Here is an 18,889-nt window from a genome sequence, read left to right as displayed (position 1 = left end):
GGGGGGGTACTATAAAAGTGTAATTTAAAATAATTATATAAATTACTCTAGAGTTAACAGAAATTAGGAAAGAGTATTTTAGTAAATACCACAGGGAAATTTTAGACCCTAGAGCCATTGCTTGGCCTTTTCTCTTTTGCAGCCAACTCCCGTCCTCGGTACCTACCCCTGGGTGTCAGGTCCGGCACTTCCGGTGAGCCTCTAGGGCGTCGGAGCGGAAGCGGCGGCGGCTGTTGCGGAGGCTGTGAGCTGAGCTGGTCGGCAGGCTCCTATCCTAACGTTCTCTGGGCGAAGCCGCATCTGCCTGTCAGAGGTATCCACCATGGTGAGTGTGGCCTGTTAGGGGCTGGGAGCTGGGGCTTGGGGCTGGAGCCAGGGGCCCAGGCTAGGCCCGCCAGGGCGGACGGGACTGCCACGGAGATGCCGAGTCACCCCGGCCGGGCGAGTGCCGGACCCTTGACCACCAAGGGCCTCAGCTTATCTCTGGTGATCCTGGGCATGGTTCGAATTTCCTCTTAGTTGGACTTGAACTCCTAAGGGTGAAAAGGAGCCTTCTACGTTTGTGTCCACTCACGAGTCTTATAGGTGCTATGCAGATTTCCATACCATCAAATTATTTGAAAGGTTATTTGGGAGTGAGGAGTAGAGTCAGGTCCCCCACCCCCTCAGGGAGAATGCTTGGGGGTCATTCCCATGGGCGGGAATACTCAGCCCTTGCCCCAGTTCCTCCAGCGCAGTACCTCTTGGTCTTGGCTGGGTTGTAATGATGCCTTCGGCTGTTTAAGCGATTCCGTGAAAATGACAGTAGTAGCTATTTTTTCTTCTGGCACTTTTTCTCTTACACTTCTTTTGACACCCACAGTCCCTTATTACACCTTATCCCATTTAATCCCTACAGTGCCCATGGAGGCAAGGACGATTAGTATCATTTTAACCATGAAAAAAAACAAGGTTTAGAGAAGTAAAGGTTTAGGTAGTTTACTCCTGGTCACAGATGTGGGTAGTGAAAATTTAAAGCCAAGTCTGGCTGTAAAGCTTAGTCTCATTAACATTGTACAGCATTGCCTTGGTGTCACTTGTTTATTTTGGCAAAAAGAATTAATGACTATTAAGTTTAGTCCCAAGTATTTCATTGTTGAATCATATTTCCGTTCTCAAGTTCATCATCCACTTAAAGACCTTGAATATCCGATAGGTCTAGGTTGTATACTAGACATTGGGATTGTAAAGAAAAGTAGGACTTGGGGGTAGGGAGCAGCAGAGAGGGACAGAAGGTCAAGTTCATGAGTGGATTTAAGGTGGATTGTTAAGGGTGTTAAATACTTTGTGAAGAAAGCAGAGAGGAAAAAATGGCTTGGACGGGGTGGTATAGTGAAAGCCTCAGGGAATCCCCACTATTCTGCCTTCACATATGTTATGCTTCTGGCCAAGATTTTGTTGAACAGAGCTCTGCTTAATGGAAGGAGAGACAAAGGTTTGCAAATGTCTATGCTAAAGCTTCAGGGATTGAAGAGCCATTTGAGAATTTAAACAGTAACATGCTGTGTTTGCATTTTAAGAAGACTGCAGATTCATCTTGCTGATTTTGGAATTGCTAGTAAACTACCTAGTCAGGTTTTGCCTCTACTTAGTGTATATTTGGAATCAAGTTAAGAAATATATGTCTATTGTTGGGGTGCCTGGGTGGCTCAGTCTATTGAGCAGCCAACTTCGGCTCAGGTCATGATTTCATGGTTCATGGGTTCGAGCCCTGCTGTGCTGACAGCTCAGAGCCTGGAACCTGCCTCAGATTCTGCACTTCCCTCTCTCTCTCTCAAAAGTAAATAAACATTAAAAAATACTAAAAGAAATATTTGTCTATTGTAAAATATTTCTTAAAACTTGTAAAAACCACATACATTTACTATCTTAACTGTTTTTTAAGTGTAGATTCTGTAGTGTTTAGCATATTTACCTTGTCATGTATTGGATCTCCAGAAGTAACTGGCTTATTTCACTTGAGCATCAAGTCCTCAAGGTTCATCCACGTGGTAGTATGTGATAAGGTTTTCTCCCTTTTAAAGGCTGAATAATATTCCGGTATATGGGCATACCACGTTTTGTTTATCCATTCATCTGTTGATGGACACTTGGATTGTTTCTACCTCTTAGCTAGTATGAATAGTGCTGCTAGGAGTATGCAAACATCATATAAATACCTTTTCAAGACCCTGCCTTCAATTCTTTTGGGTTTATACCCTATTGTGCAATTTTATATTTGGTTGGGGAGACGTCATTGTAATTGCAATACTTGGAGAAGACTCCAAATTGCTGTGTAACATGTTTTCTAAGCCTCACCATAGTCTACAAGTTAAAAGCTGGGATATTACCTTTTTGGTGGCACCATGTCTTGGCTCTACTTATTAAAAGGAGGGAATACTAGGGTGTAACAACATGAGAGCACATTGGAGGGGCACCAGTCCAAATCAGGAAAGGATGGTCATGGAAGCCAGGGGAAGGGGTTGGAGTGCAAACACTGGTGCCTGCTCTTCTTGTTGTCTGGAATGCCATTCCTTGTTTTTTTCCTGGCTCCTTCCTGGCACTCAAGTCTCTGCAGAGTCCCTTCCTGACCACCCATGTAAAATAACATTCTCAGGTGCTCTCTGTCCCTTACCCCATCTTGTCCTCAGAGCATCTATCGGCATTGGACATGGAAACATTTTCTCTTATTTGATTCCCTTGTCTTTTTTTTTTTCATGTTTATTTTTGAGAGACAGACAGAGCATGAGTGGAGGAAGGGTAGAGAGAGAGGGACACACAGAATCCAGAGCAGGCTCTAGGCTCTGAGCTCTTAGCACAGAGCCCGACGCGAGGTTTGAACTCACAGACTGTGAGATCATAACCTGAGCTGAAGTCAGACACTAAACTGAGTGAGCCACACAGGTGCCCCTGATTCCCTTGTCTTGAATGTCAGCTCCTCCAGGGCAGATGTTGTACCTGTTTTGTTAGTGAGAAAACATTATTAGAGTGATGTTTTGCTAGTGCTTAGATCAGAGCCTGGCAGATAGTGGGCACTCAATAAATAGATGTTTTTGGGTGACATCTGGGTGGCTCAGTCGGTTCAGCATCTGACTTTGGCTCAGGTCACACATGACCTCACGGTTTGTGAGTTTGAGCTCACATAGGGTGAGCTTAGGCCCACTCCATGATCCGCACCCTCTCCCTCTCTCTGCACCTTGTGGGATTCTCTCTCCCTTTCTTTCTCTCTGCCCCTTGCTCACTCGTTCATTCTCTCTCATAAATAAATAAATTCAATAAATAAGTAGATAAAGTTCTTTAAATTAACGAGAAGAGGGAAAGTGTTCCAGTTGATGAAACCAGGTGTGGCCGGTATAGGAGACTGTAGGGCCATCAGTAGTCAGTCCCTGAGGTATATGTGAGGTCTGACCTGGATCCTTGGGGAGCAGAGGCCTGGGAGACTGAAAGAAGTTAATGACAGGCTTTACCTGGCCAATTGTGTATTTTAGTAAGATTGCACCATCTAAAAGCAGTAGCCTGTAGATTGGACGGATGATCCTGGGCATGGCAGAATGCGTAGGAACAGGTTTGAGCTTCACTGTGCCACGGGGGAGTGCTTCAGGCAGACCGCTCTGGTCCATCAGGATTGCAGTGCATCTTGCCCTTTATAGACATGCAGCAGCATCAACTCCTCTGACCTGTTTGGGCTTTGGATGTGAAGAAATGTACCTTTGTTCTGTTCTAACTCCAGCATCTCATTCCTTCCTTGTAGTTCTCCTTCAACATGTTTGACCACCCGATTCCCCGGGTCTTCCAGAACCGCTTCTCCACGCAGTACCGCTGCTTCTCTGTGTCCATGCTCGCAGGGCCTAATGACAGGTCAGATGTGGAGAAAGGAGGGAAGAGTATGTGCTCGTTTTTATTTTGAATAGTAACCTTTTCCTGCCCTCAGCCTACAGTGCTTGCAGTCTTTAGTAGCCCTTGTTTTGCATGTATAACCAAAAGGTCGTTACAGTGAGAGTCTTGCTTGCTCCAGACTTGCCAAGGGGTGCCTGGGGATGGGAGGGAGAGTTCTAAGTATGATTAAATTTGTGGTGAATAGCCAACTGGTTCCCCACAATGGATTACAGCAAGTAAAATTCCTTAGGAAACCTCATTGTAAAATTCTGGGTACTTTATGAGTATGGTGTAGTATATTTTAAAGTCAAGATATGATATGGGGTGCCTGGGTGGCTCAACTGGTTAAGTGGCCGACTTCAGCTCAGGTCATGATCTCATGGTTCGTGAGTTTGGGCCTCACGTTGGGTTCTGTGCTGACAGCTCAGAGCCTGGAGCCTGTTTCAGATTTTATGCCTCCCTCTCTCTCTGTCCCTCCCCCACTTGTGCTCGCTCTCTCAAAAATAAATGAACAACAACAACAAAAAAAAATTAAAAAGTAAAGATAGGACAGCAGCTAAATTTTCGCTTTTGTGCTGCCTTTTAAATTTTTACGTTCTTAATGTTTCTTAAATGTTCTTTCCACAGTAATTATGCCGCCCTCAGCCCTTGATCAACTCAGTAAGTATTTTCTCCATGACTTAGGAATTGAGGTCATTTAACTATGGATATCAGAAACTTGGGCACATGTTCTTTAGTAAGTCCAGACAGAGGCAACCTTCATTGTATCTGGTTGGGAATTGTCCCTGGAGGGTGCACATTGGGCTGGAGTGCTGGGCCCACAGATGTTTCAGTGGCAGCCAGCTGTCGAGGTTGGGGGACAGTGAGTACTCAGCTCTAGGTTTCTCCCCTAGGAAGAAGGCTCTACTTACCTAACAATGACCTCCGACTGCCACACAGAGACACAGAGACACATACTTTATCCAGATCCCATCAGGACTAAAGGAAGTTTGAGCACCAGTGCCTTTTCACCCTGCTGAGGCAGCTGACCCTGTTGGCTGGGTTCACTAGGTTTTTTCCCTAAAGGACACGGTCAGCTCCAAGAGGAGGCTGTGTGGCAGGCTTCTCATCTTCCCAAACACGTTTCCTCAGCTCCAGGCCCAAATTTGTAGCCCCATCTGCCCCATTGCATCTACAGCACATTATCTTCTGCCCCAGAACCTGCCCCTCTCATCAGGTTCTGTCTCTTATAGCAGCAGGAGCCAGAAAGTCCCATGGGTTGTGAGAGTGGCCGTACTTCCTCTTTCTTCAACCCCTCATCCTCTGAGAACAACCCATTGGAGACCTCATGCCCCTGACCATAAGCACAGTCACTGCCTTTTGAGATTTGTTTCTGGTGCAAATTCCTATCCGAGGGAGGACAGTGGAGGCCACCAGAGGGCAGGTCCACACTTGGTGTCTGCTATAAGTGGGGTAGCACTGTAGAGAAGGGGTGTAGCCTGACCTGGCTTGGCCTCTGAACTTCAGTGTTCTTAGCTTAAACAGAGACACATGGCACCTGTCCATCAGAGCTGCTATGTGGCAGGAGTGCCGCCTCTTAATGGTGCCCTGTGGTATGTGCATAAACAGCCCAATCCCATGTGATGCCAGTCAGAAAGCAGGAAGTGGCCTTTAGCCAGCATGGCTTAACCAATGCCAGCAGTGGCAGTAGCCACACCCAGTGGATGCCTTTAATTCTGGCATTTGCTTGGCCAGTGAGTGGATAGAACCCTCTAGGATTCATAGCCCTCAGAATGTCATCATAGAGGAGGGAACAAGGGCCCCCAGACGGCCTGCCCTTCTCTTTGAGCTGACCCAGGACCTGAGTGCCAGGATTGACCTTTGGTACAAGTGTCTAAGAAATGACTTGGATTGGAACAGTAGGGTTTAGATCAGTATTCAGATCCTTTAAGTCATGGAAGAAATGTCCAAATAAAATCTTACAGGGAGTCTTAATTTATAAAAGGGTCACTGCTCAGTTCGAAGGAGGTGAAGAGGGGCAGAGGGCTTGGAGCCTCAAGGCACTTATCGAAGTCAGGAAATGTGGTTTGAAAACTGCTAGACTGAGGAGCACAGGGCTTTCCTCCAACCAAAAGAATCTTGGAATCTTGGCTACAGCCTGAACCACTTCACCCAGATTGATCATGGTTCTGCTTCATGACTCCACAGCTGAGAGGTGCCCTGGGGACAGAGGGCCTGACCTCTGAGCTCTTAGCCATTGCACTCCAGCATCCAAGTCACTCTTGGTGATGGGGAGGGAACACCTACACCCACTGTTGCCACTTCTAAAGGCTCTTCTCCCCCATCTGTGGCTTCCTGCCCAAGATTCTTACTTGATCTGCATCACTAGAATTTTCAGGAAGATCCCAGGCAGAGTCTACCATACCTCCTGCTGCTGAATGGAACTTTTGTTGCCATGTTTGCTCAAACCGACAGGCCACAGTGGGCTTCAGTGGTTAAGCCCAGACCTGGGCCAGCAGCCTGGGTTGAATCCCAGCATGGTTACTCCTGGGCTGTGTGATCCTGGGCTTGTTGCTGACTGGGCACATTAGTTCCCCGTAGATGAAAAGGGCAATGATTGTCCCTACCTCACTGTTCTGGGAAGAGTAACTGAGTGCCTGGCACGTGGCAAACAATGGCATTTGTCACTGCATCAGTCTGTCCCAGAGCCCTCCCCCAGGTCCCTGACTCCTGGGTTCTCCTACTTCACATTGTCTACACCTCCTGCACTCCCAGGTCAGCCTGCCAGTGGTACTGTTTGTCTGCCTCTGGCCGTCCATGTGGCCTCATTTTGGGACCACCAGAGTGAGGGGATGGATGGACTGTGTTGTAACCTTGTGGAGAGCCCACATTGCTGAGTGCTTTCACCCTGCATAATGTCTGGCCCAGCCTCCCTCTCCTTTAGACCACACTCATGCCCTGTCCTTGTGCCCCAGCTTCACCTGATTCTCAGCCATTTCCAAACCGGCTAGGCTCCATCCCTTTGCTCAGGCTGCTTCCTCTCTGGCATTCCCTCCCTGGCTGTCCTGCACATGACTCTCATGGACCCCTGCAACATCTGGGTGTGCGTGTTTCTTTCTTTTCTATCCTTCTAACTAGAAACCTTTGCAGGCAGGGATTTTTGTCCAGCACATGAGTGGCACTTAAATTACTTATGAATAAATTAGTAAAGTATCACTTTTTAAAATTGGGGTTTCAGAAAACCTCTGGTGTGAGATGGTACTATGTACCTGGGTCACCAAACATTCCTGAGCTCTGGGCCAAGTGATGTGTGTCGGGGGAGCATGGGGTCTGCTGGGTGGGTAGGCACCCAAGGGCCTAAGCACCATGTGGGTTTGAGTTCCTTCTCTGGGGAACGTTCAGAGAGGCTGATTTTCAGAGAAACACATTCAGGGAATAGAACTCCCTCACAGAAGTTCAGCTTTGGCCTCTCTCTCCTTTTCAGGCCGACTCAACATTACCTACCCCATGCTGTTCAAACTGACCAACAAGAACTCAGACCGCATGACGCACTGTGGTGTGCTGGAGTTTGTGGCCGATGAGGGCATCTGCTACCTCCCACACTGGGTGAGTGGGACTGCGCCAGTCTCTGAGAGTCTCAGGGTTGGGGCTTTGAAATAGGGCAGCCCCCAGCACACAGGAGAGCCTCGCCCCTGGAACAGTGACATGGCTGTAGGGAACAAGGTTCTGAATGCTCGGGGGTGGCCTTTCTTTGACAGTAGACCAACTGGTAGTCTAGAACCTACAGCCACGCTGTTTACCTGCCATTTACTGGGTAGGGCTTTTGTAAAAATAATGAAGCAGGAGTATTTATTTATTTTTTTTAAAGTTCATTTATTTTGAAAAAGAGCACAAGCAGGGGAGGAACAGAGAGCGAAGGAGAGAGAGAATCCCAAGCAGGCTCTGTACTGTCAGCACAAAATCCAATTCAGGACTCGAACTCATGAACCATGCATGACCTGAGCTGAAATCAAGAATTGGACGCTTAACTGACTGAGCCAGTAGGGCATCCCTGGAATATTAGGTTTTTATTCATTTGCTCACATCATCGTGTGTGTTTAGATACTTGTCTATAACTCTTTCCAAAGTGTATCACTACCTTGCCATGAAAACAAAGTCTCTCTTTTTTGCATTCAGACTTTCTCTTGAGTCTTGGTCCTTCCTTAAAGCTAGGCCTGGCCAGCCTCTTCACTACAGGAGCCTTGCACTCCCATCACACCTACTGCCTGCCCCCTCCTGTGTTGTTTTCCAGCCTCAGTCCCAAAGGAGCCTCAAAAGCCCAGACTCAACTTGCTTCCTTGCTCAGTTGCTCTTCCTCACACTTGCCACTTGGTGCCTTATTGTCCTGTGGGTCTGCAGGTGCCCATCCTAGGCAGGAGGCCTTGTCCCACTCATCACATAGACTGAGTGGGTGGCTGAAATGTTGGGCACTGACAATGTCCCAGAGCCACTCTGAAACCTCAGAGTTCCTCTATGACCCATATGTAGAGGTAAAAGAGAGGTAGTAACACTGTATACTGTACCTCAGAGGTTCTCTCTCCAACCCACAGACTTGGCAGCTCCTTGTCCAATCTCCCAGAACATTTTGGAGCAGAAAACTAATTGGATCCCTTCTGCCAAGAAATATTATATCTTCTGGGCAGCTTCTTTGGGTAGCATGGACCTGCCTCTTCCCAGGCTGGCTTTTGAGCTCTTGGCGAGAGCAGATGATTGCCTAGAGTTTCCCAGCCCCTGCTGCTGAGATGGCCTGAGGTCTTTCCACCCTCAGCTGTACGTGAGCAGGTGCTTTCTGTTAGGTGCCTGAAGGGCTCTATCCCATCACTTTGAGCAGATGCTGCCATTTCTCCTAGCACCTGAGGCCTCATCTACTGGTCTAGATCAAGATCCCTACCCGGGACCACTGGGAGTTGGTGGATGCCTGCTGCTGGGTGCCTGTCATACTGTGTGTACTCCATGGTGACCACTGCCCTCCAGGGACTTGTACACAGAAGGAATGGGCCAGGCCTGGAGCAAGCCTCCACACTGCCTTGGGATCCTCCACCAGCCAGTTCTCTCCCCAGGTCCTGTTTGAGCCTGCCTGTTCACCTGTGAGCAGGTGACCTGGGCCGCTAGCCTTTCCTCCTCAAGCTGTCAGTGGCTGTGTCCTTCTTCCAGCAGTCAATTATCCTCTGTCTTCACAAGCAGATTTCCCAAGGAAGTCCCTAAGGGACTGTGAACTTGGGCTGCAACAGTCTGACTTCTGATCCTGAGAGTTGACTTCCAATCCTATGAAAGGGTCCCTCTCCAAGGTCACCACATATTCTTAGTTACCAAGTCTGTTTGTTGCCTCTCCATCCTATTCAACCTCCCTGTAGCATTTTTTGGAGCCACCATGCCAGCCTGGAGAGTGTCCTTCAACAAGAGTGTGTCAAGACCTCTACAGGCTCCTCCATGGGGCTCTGCTCACCCTCTAGTTTGCTCATGACCTCTGCCCTCCTTGGCCCTGGCCTACCTTCCTCTTACCTGCATCTTGTCCTTGGACTGTTCGAGTTATCTCCTAACCGCCTCTGTGGGCACCTCTGCTGTTCTGTCAGTGCCGCCTGGGTGAAGTGTTCTTGAAGGGCAGTGATGCCTGGGACCGGGACTGGCTCCAGGACAGCCCATTGTGGGATGTGTAGAGGCTCACTCATGCAGTTCTCTCCCCCCACCCCCCGTTTTTTTTTTTTTCCTTAAGGTTTATGGTTTTTTGTTTTGGGGTTTTTTTCTTTTTTTTTTTGGTTTGGGTTTGGGGTTTTGGGTTTTGTTTTTTGTTTTTGTTTTTTTTTTTTTTTAGTAATCTACACCCAATGTGGGGCTCAAACTAACAACCCCAAGATCAAGAGTTGTGTGCCCTACCACCTAAGCCGGCCAGGTGCTCCCAGTTCTCTCTGCTTTTATATGTTTGAAGTTCTCTTTAAGAAAGTTGAAAAAAAAAACCCAAAACACAAAACAATTCTAAGACATGCAGGGTTTCTCATTTTTGGTCCAGCCTCCTTGTCTCAGACCCCTGTCAGCCTTGTGGTGTCTGACTTCCCGTACATCAATTATCCGCGGGCCTTTGTTCATATCTCTCTGCCTTGTTCCTCACCAGCATCCACCACACAGGTTGTTTTCATAGAGGTGTGGGGTTGTCTTGTCAGTTTAATATGACTCCCTGTAGCAGACACCTCAGGGGACTTGTTACCGCCCTGCACCTGCCTCAGCTACAGGGCCATTCCATGTGAAGTAAGCCCACCTGGTGCCCTCATTATCCTACCTGAGTTGTAGCTTTGTTTGCTCCAAGGCCTTATTAGTTGAATATGGGATAACTCAAAGGTATGGAGGGGTAACCTTCCCTGGGGAAACAGTTTGTCCCTAAGAGACCTGGAGCTGGTGGCCATTCCTTCAGGGGACCCTTTCAGTGGACTGGCAGAGGCACATTGGCAGCTACAGCCACCTAGGTAGCACCCCGAGGCCTTCCTTTCATACCTTTGACCACTCGCTGGGTTACTTTTTCCTTTTTCCTGACATCAAATCACAATTAAATTAGTGTCCCCAAGTCCTCATCTCAGACTCTTCGTCCAGGGACCCAAGGAAGAGGCCATCAGAATGCTGGACTTTGGCCTGCCGACTGTGTGGTTAGATGGGGCTCATGATGGCCACTTGATTTCCAGGAGCTTCATATAGCCTTCTTCTTCCTTTAGATGATGCAGAATTTGCTGTTGGAAGAAGGGGGCTTGGTCCAGGTGGAGAGTGTCAACCTTCAAGTAGCCACGTACTCCAAATTCCAGCCTCAGAGCCCCGACTTCCTGGACATCACCAACCCAAAAGCAGTGTATCCTTTTGAGATAGGGTTCTTCCTGACAAGGGAGGGGTGTGCTGGCAGCCTGCAAACAGTGAACTCTTTGTTGAGCATGTGCCTACTGTGGGGACCACACATTTGTGATTGGAATTGTGCTTTGAGAATAATGGTGTTTAGCTAGCGTGTCTGCCCTGGCCTGGACCTGTGCCTAGACCAGCTCACTGGGCGCTCTGTGGGCCTCCTCTGGATGCTCTCCAGACATTTCCTTGAGAGCAAAGGGGAACCCTTCTTCCAGGTTGACTGGGGCACCTGGCACAGGGCTTCAGGGTATTTGGTGGAGGGAGGCTGGCTGATCTGCCTCTAAGCCCCAACCCCTCATGGGCCCCTGGTGCCCCAGCTTAGCCATAAACGCTACTCAGCCTCACCTTTCACCTAGGATTAATGCTTTTCATCTCAAACCAGTGGAGCATAGACACAGTACATTTTCTGTAGCAAGAAGAAAGAAAAGCTTTTAGTTTTTAATGGTTTTTGACATGTTCTCTGAATATAAGCCAGACATGAGTGTTGATAATTTAAGGAGCAGCTGGTGTGGGCAAGGAGCATGCTGTGTGTGCTCTGTGGTCTAGATCTCTAGCGTGGAGGCCCTGGCTTGGTTTGTTGAGATCTCGTTATAGGGCAGTCCACTGTTTTTGTTTTCGGTTTTTTTCCCACTGTTTTTAAAAGGCTTGAAAAAAACACAGTTGAACAACACAGATAGTTAAAATGCTGCTCTACCCTCCCGACTTGCACACTGTCCCCAACCCCAACCCAGGAGCAGGCTGATGCCGGCCACATCCTGGACATATGGGCTGTGTTATGTCTCCTGCTGACTGTATCTGTGGACCAGTGTATTGAGTCCCCTGTGACTTGGTCCTGGACACGGTGGGGGCTTGGGGAGCACTGCAGTCATTGTTGGAGGCTTCCTGTCTTGCAGTTGGGGTGACATTCTGTGGCCAGGTCTGCTCATCTGGTTCCTCAGAGCGCTGCCTTGGAGGTGCTTGTCTGGTGGTCAGTGGTCAGTGCCCAGGCGGGTCTGCCTTGGTGACCACGCCCCCTTCCCATCTTGGATTTTCATGTGTGTTGCAGAGCAGACTTTCCAGATTGTTTTCAGAGGCTGTTTCTTTTGACATGGTTAACTTATTAGTTCATGGAGAAAGCGTGTCACTTCATCAGTGGAGAGGCAGTCTGGTGCTCCCAGGTCTGGCAGACAGGCAGGATAAAGGCACTGTTAATAAGGCAGACTCAGCACAGAGCCAAGAAGGGTGGGCACATGGAGCTGTGATGTAGAAGCCAGCTTCACCCCCAGGGGCCAAGTGGGCCAGCTCTGACAGTGGGCAGGCACTAAGGGAAGAGCCCCCCAACAGCATGGCATGTTAGGAAAGCGGGCAGAGGCAGTGTGCACACAACGCTGTTTTTACAAAGCTGTTCTTATCTTGGAAGGCTCTCTGACAAGAGAAGGGATCCTAGATCCTATGAGACTTCCCCACTCAGTCAGACTCTTGAGGTCCTCACCTGGTATGCCATGGCACAGTGCTGGGTTCTGGAGTTGTGTCATATGTTTGATCATTGTATTTAAAATAATTCTCTGAGTTGACAGGGATGATGTGGTTAAAATAGTCCCTGTGATTAGGCATAACTCTTTTGCCTGGGCATTTGGGTTATTCAGTGTTAAAGAAATTATTATTCATAATTATAAAAAGGGTTTACAGGCTACCTTTTCCTCCTTAACTTTTATTTTTTTAAATTTTTATTTGGGAGCATGCTGCCCTAAAGTCGGGTTACCACCCAAAAGATAGAAAGAATGAAAGTGTCAGTGAGAACATCTTTGAGTTTTGAGGAACTTTTGAGGGGGCCTATTTATGATTTATTCAGTCATTTTTTCTTCCATGCTCCCATAGGATTTTTAAGATCAACTTGTTGAGGTGTAATTTACATACAATAAAATGCACTGTTTGATGAGTTGACAAACGTGAACGCGCATGTAACCAGAACATTTCCATCTTCCCCAAAGGTCCTCTGTGCCCTTGCCTGCCCATCCTCACCTGACATCCAGCCCCGGGGACCTCCCTGCTGCTTTCCACCCCTCAGGGAGCTGCCTTGCTTGAGGGACACTCTGTGGCAGGTTCTTTCTTTTGGCAGTGTTGGTGAAATGCCTCCATCTAATGAGTTCACCCTCTCTTATTGCTGAGTAATATCTCACTGTATCAAAGCCGTGTGTTTTAGCGCGAGCCTAGTATATGTCTGTCTGCTATCCTTTATGACAGTGATCATATCCATCCTTATGGAACTTCTTTCAGATTTAAAGTACCCATCTTGCCATGTTGCCTTAACTGTGTGTGTCTGCAGATTAGAAAACGCATTAAGAAACTTTGCCTGCCTGACCACAGGGGATGTGATTGCCATCAACTACAATGAGAAGGTGAGTGTCTCAACTATGGGACCAGTAAGGCTGGGAGCCCAGGTCAGCGTAGTTCACACCTAATGAGGATTTGCAATGTCCATTCTGGGGTTGAATGGGGTGGGGGAGGGGGTGTCTTTATATATTTATTTATTTATTTATTTATTTTAAATATTATTATTTTTGAGAGAAAGAGACAGAGACAGTGGGGAATGGGCAGACTAAGAAGGAGACACAGAATCCAAAACAGGTTCCATGCTCTGAGAGCTGTCAGCACAGATCCCAACATGGGCTTGAACCCACAATAATGAGATCATGACCTGAGCCGAAGCCAGTTGCTTAACTGACAGAGCCACCCAGGGTCCCCCATTTTTGTTTGAGTTTATTTATTTTTTTGAGAGAGAGCATGTGGAGCATATATACATGAGTGAGGGGAGGGTCTAAGAGGGGGAGAGAGAATCCCAAGCAGGTTCCCGGCTGTCAGGTTGTCTGCACAGAATGAATGGGAGTTCTTTTTAGGCAGGGTATGCATGGCTTTTATCACGATTGCTGCCTATTGTTTCCTTTTTAAAATCCTTATGGGTTCATGTTTAAACCCCCACAGTAATTCATTCAGCAGCTCTGTTTTGAGCATTGATTGCATCTCCAGGTGAATGAGCTTAACATTATTAATCATAGTCTATATCCCGTGGAGCCAGTTGTGCCTCGATTAGAAACTCCCACTGCACCTGTAATCTGAGTTGGTCCCTTTGGTGATCTGTGGGGACACAAACAAGGCTGCCTGGGTCCTTGTTCTTGTGATTTCCTCCCTTGGGCAGGCCCTCCAGGAGCTGGCCCTGCAAGGTGTTCCAAGAGCTGTGGGGCACAGGGGAAGCAGAGCCTGGCTCTGCCTGGGGACAATGTCACCGCCACCCAAGCAGAGACAGAAAAGCAGATATAAACCCTTAAGGGAATCAGTATTGGCATTTTCAGATGCAAACGTAAAGTACTTATGTATAAAATGTTCAAAGAAACTTTTAAAAATGTAATCATAAAATTTAGTAATAAAAGACTACCAAAAACAACCAGGAAGATTTTGAAAAAGTCAAAAGAGTTAAATAACAGTTGACAAAGAATTAATGAAATGAAAGACAAATCTGGAGGAATGCCTTAGAATTCTACACAGAGGGGCATCCAAGTTGCCCAGTCATCTGATTCTTGGTTTCAGCTCTGGTCATGATCTCATGGTTTGTGAGTTTGAGCCCCACATCAGGCTCCATACTATCAGTACGGGATTTTCTCTCTCCCTCTTTTTCTGCGCCCTCCCCTCACTTTGTCAGTCTCTTTCTCAAAAATAAATAAATTGAATTAAAAATTCTACACAGAGAATTGAGGCAATGAGTGTAGGGGAGACTGAATTATTGGGGATACTGAGAAGGTCACACACACTCAGTGAAAAGCCCAGCAAAAGAGAATGAAGGAGCAACAATATTGTGAAGAAATGGGAAATGAAATTGTTTTAGAACTGGCTTTCAGCCCACAGTAACAGAGAGTATAGTATGTATCAAACAGGATGAGTTGCAAATACCAGATAAGCAAAGAGAAGTTACTTACAAAAGAACCGTGAATAGCAAGTGTTTGAACAGCATCTATTACAGCCCAAAATAGCAGAATGCAATTGGCCCTTGAGAATACGGGGTTAAGGCCACTGAACCCATGTATAACTTTTTACTCCCCAAAACTTAACTACTAATAGCCTGCTGTTGGCTGGAAGCCTTACCAAGAACATAGACAGTCAATTAACACATGTAGTGTATGTCATATGTATCATATACTGTACTGTTGCAGGAAAGTAAGTTGGAGAAAAGAAAATGTTATAGAGTCACCAGGAGGGGCACCTGGGTGGCTCAGTCAGTTGAATGTCCAACTTCATCTCAGGTCATGATCTCATGGTTCATGAGTTCAAGCCCCTAATCAGACTCTGTGTTGGATCCTGGAGCCTGCTTCAGATTCTGTCTCCCTCTTTCTGCCCTTTCCCCGCTCACACTGTGTGTGTGTCTCTCAAAAATAATAAATAAACATGAAAAAAAAGTTACAAGGAAGAGAATATACATTTAAGGTATTGTACTGTAAAAAATCTGCATATAAGTGGACAAGCGGCTGTTCAAACCCATGTTGTTCAAGGAGCAACTGTGTCTTCAAAGGCTGGCAGAAAGTAACTGTCACCAAAATCTTGAAAGAATGCAGGCAAAATCAAAATATTTTCAGATAAACCAAATCCCAAGGAGGTTATTTGCTAATGGAACTTCGAAAGCATGTGCTTCAGGAGTAAGCATTCTCCTGGAAGGAGAGACTGGCATGCCAGAAGGCATGGTGAACAAGTAAACTAGCACATATGAGGTAAATCTTGGTAAACATCACCATATAAAACAGTAATAATATGAGAGCTTTGAGCAAAGACATAAAATATTGAAAAAGAATTCTGAAGAGTTGTTCAGAGGGAAAGTATTCTCTGTAACCCAAGAAAAAGTTGAGTCAATAAAACTAACTGGAAACTCCACATACATGTTGAGTGTTTAAGAATAGTTAAAAATTAACTGTTTTAGGTATAGAATGACAGTACAAAACAAAATATCACACAAGTATTTAAGCTTACCACATACAACATCTTCTAGTGTTTCTGTGGGGCTCCTTCCAAGATTTTCTTTCTCAGCTGTGGTTGCAACACAGTTGGTTTTTTGGTCCACTAATCAATTGTGACCTGCAGTCTGAAAGAGCTACTGTAGCAAAATGAGAACATGTTCCCCCAGATATGGGGGCTGCCTATACAGATTTCATAGCAGTTTTGGTGGTAGTGTAGTGATGGCAAAACTATTAGAGTCAGCCCAGATCTTGACTGGAGAAATCATTTTATATCTGTACAGTAGCTTGTATTCATTTCTGTTCATCTTCTATTAAATAATGAGACTTAAAAATAGACTGGGCAGGCACACTAAGCCTTCTCACTTTACTTTGGGGACCCTCCCCATAATGTTGAGGCTTTGGTTTAATGGTGGGACTCTCCAGACTGTTCTTGATAAAAGCAAGACATCTCTAGGTAAACAGAAAACCAGAAATGATGCAGGAAAAAGATTCTGCCACTTTTTGTTCTTCCCTTTCTGGATGTTCTTATGTACATTTTGGACACACTGGAGATCGTCTTGGACACACAGCAATATGACTTATTTTAACATCTCCTATTGGCTGCATAGTATTCCACTGCCAACTATAATTTCTATATATGTGAACAAATATTATTCGTTTAACTGATCTATTGGTAGGTATTTTGAGAATACACTATTATTAGCAGTGTTGGAGTGAGTATCCTCAGAATTTCCTCTTTGAGTATTTAGCTAATTATTTACTTAGAATAGATTCCTAGAAGTGAATTCTTGGGATAAAGGTGGTATCTTTTGCAATTTGATGCATAACTGCCCTGATTTGAACCATTAATGGGCATCAAAGCAGCCTACCTCCCACAATGGCAACCCCCTTGTCATAGCAAGAGGTGCAGCTGGGGAAAGGTGTCATGGAGGTGAACGATGTGTCCGCAAGCCCAATAGGGAGCTGCAGTAACATGAATGGCGACAGTCCCCAGTGCTGCCACGAAACTGTGAAACTGATTTTTGTGTTTTTCCAAACAGATTTATGAACTGCGGGTGATGGAGACCAAGCCTGACAAAGCCGTGTCCATCATCGAGTGTGACATGAACGTTAGTACCTTTGCTGCTTAGGGTAGGAGAAGATGGGCAGTTGATGGCCCCTGCAGGCCAGGTCCCCTTGAGGGTGTCATGCAGCCCCTGGGATTGTTTGATTGAAAGAGGAAGAAGATGATGTCAGAACTTTGTAAGGAGACTGCTGACCTCGTGGATCCTTCTCAGGCCTAGGGAAGTGGCAGAGTTGCAGCCAGTTCTGAGATGGCTCTACCCACCAGCATCTTAGACATGCTAAAGGATGAATATATATTTTTTTATGTTTGTTTATTTTTGAGAGAAAGAGTGCAAGTAGAGGAGGGGCAGAGAGAGGGAGACAGAAGATATGAAGTGGGCTCTGTGCTGAGGGCAGAGAACCCAATGCACAGCTTGAACTCATTAATGGCGAGATCATGACCTGAGCCCAAGTCTGATGCTTAACAGACTGAGCCACCCCAGTACCCCTAGAGAGTGAATATTCTTGAAAGCTAAGGAAACTTGGGGCACCTGGGTGACTCAGTCCATTAAGCATCTGACTATTGATTTCAGCTCAGGTTGTGATCTCACAGCTTCATGGGGTCAAGCCTTATGTCGGGCTCTGTGCTGGCAGTGCCATGGAGCCTGCTTGGGACTCTCTCTCTGCCCTTCCCCCGCCACTTGCACTGTATGTCTCTCTCAAAATAAATAAACTTTAAAAAAATGCTAAGGAGGGGGTGTCTGGGTGAATCAGTCGGTTAAGTGTCCGACTTTGACTCGGGTCATGATCTCATGTTTTGTGGGTTTGAGCCCCGCATCGGGCTCTGTGCTGACAGCTCAGAGCCTGGAGCCTGCTTCGGATTCTTTGTCACCTCCTTTCTCTGCTCCTCCCCCACTTGTGCTCTATCTTTTTCTTTCTTTCAAAAATAAATAAATATTAAAAGAGAAAAAAACAAAACTAAGGAAACTTAGCTCTTCTGTAGGAAGCAACTATTGGTACACACAATAACCTGGGGGGTCTCCAGGGAATGCTGCCGAGCAAGAGGGGCCAATCCCAAAAGGTTATATTCTGTCTGGTTCCATTTGTATTACATTCTTGAAACCCACAAGACTTTAGACAGAGTAATGGTTGCTGGGAGTTAGGAGAGGAAAAGGCCAGGAGGGAGGCTGGTGTGGTTGTAACAGGACACCCTGAGGGGTCCCTGTGATGTTGGAATGGTCAGTATCTCAGCTGTGGGAGTGGAGGCATCCCCCTACCCATGTGGTAAAATTGTGAGGCCTTAACATGCACCCACCAGTCAGCCAGTATAAAACTGGGAAACCTGAACAGGAGGGTGGGACCATGTCACTGTTGCTATCCCAATGGTGACACTATATGTAATTTTTCTAAAATGTTACCATTGAGAAAACTGGGCAAAGCATACAGGGCAACTTTATGTAGCATTTTTTACACCTACATGTGAACCTACAATTGTCTTTAAAAAAACTAAGGAACCCTAAGTACCGCCACATCTCAAAACTCTGCTTTTCATCTTGGCACCACAGGTAGACTTCGATGCCCCACTGGGCTACAAGGAGCCTGAAAGACAAGTCCAACATGAGGAGTCCGCTGTAAGTTGCGTCCTTCCCCAGCCCCAGCACCTTTGGGTAACAGGTTATCCTCTTCGGTAATGGGGTTTCTGTGGGAGGGCATCCTGGGTTTGTCCTGACAGCTGACTCGTGTTTGGTCTCTGCCGGTGCTGATGTGGCCCCATGCCCTGCTCCCGTGGAACAGTGTGTCCCAGCTGTTGGGGTGCAGGGTTGGCAGGAGCAATGAGAGGCCCAAGAGAAAAGCTGGGGTATTCCTGCTGAGAGGCTCATTGCCTGCTTTTCTGCTCTGTCAGGAAGGTGAAGCTGACCACAGTGGCTACGCTGGAGAGCTGGGCTTCCGTGTGAGTACCAGGCCGCACATTTTACTTTCTGTGCTCCCGTGCCATCTGGGGATCTCCACAGGGACTGGGCCTCTGGGTATCCATGCACGCACATATCTGGCACTTTACGTCCACTTTCTCCTGG

The 18,889-nt window shown here is 46.8% G+C and overlaps 1 protein-coding gene across 1 annotated transcript in view; it reads left to right on the top strand.

Moving 5' to 3' along the window:
* The first annotated feature begins 188 nt into the window (after window positions 1-188).
* The window catches only part of UFD1 (ubiquitin recognition factor in ER associated degradation 1), a 24,889-nt gene continuing 6,188 nt past the window's right edge, over window positions 189-18,889 (top strand). Inside the window, exons 1-9 of the mRNA XM_029922088.1 lie at window positions 189-325; window positions 3,770-3,902; window positions 4,522-4,554; window positions 7,358-7,479; window positions 10,614-10,744; window positions 13,097-13,169; window positions 16,811-16,879; window positions 18,380-18,445; window positions 18,718-18,765. Of these exons, the coding sequence (XP_029777948.1) occupies window positions 323-325; window positions 3,770-3,902; window positions 4,522-4,554; window positions 7,358-7,479; window positions 10,614-10,744; window positions 13,097-13,169; window positions 16,811-16,879; window positions 18,380-18,445; window positions 18,718-18,765 (678 nt within the window). The 5' untranslated portion in view covers window positions 189-322. The remainder of the gene's footprint in view (window positions 326-3,769; window positions 3,903-4,521; window positions 4,555-7,357; window positions 7,480-10,613; window positions 10,745-13,096; window positions 13,170-16,810; window positions 16,880-18,379; window positions 18,446-18,717; window positions 18,766-18,889) is intronic.

This window comes from Suricata suricatta, chromosome 14 (assembly GCF_006229205.1).
Source record: "Suricata suricatta isolate VVHF042 chromosome 14, meerkat_22Aug2017_6uvM2_HiC, whole genome shotgun sequence".
NCBI classification, from domain to species: Eukaryota; Metazoa; Chordata; class Mammalia; order Carnivora; family Herpestidae; genus Suricata; species Suricata suricatta.
Note: the sequence above shows the minus strand (reverse complement) of the source record. Positions and strands in the feature narration are given on the sequence as shown.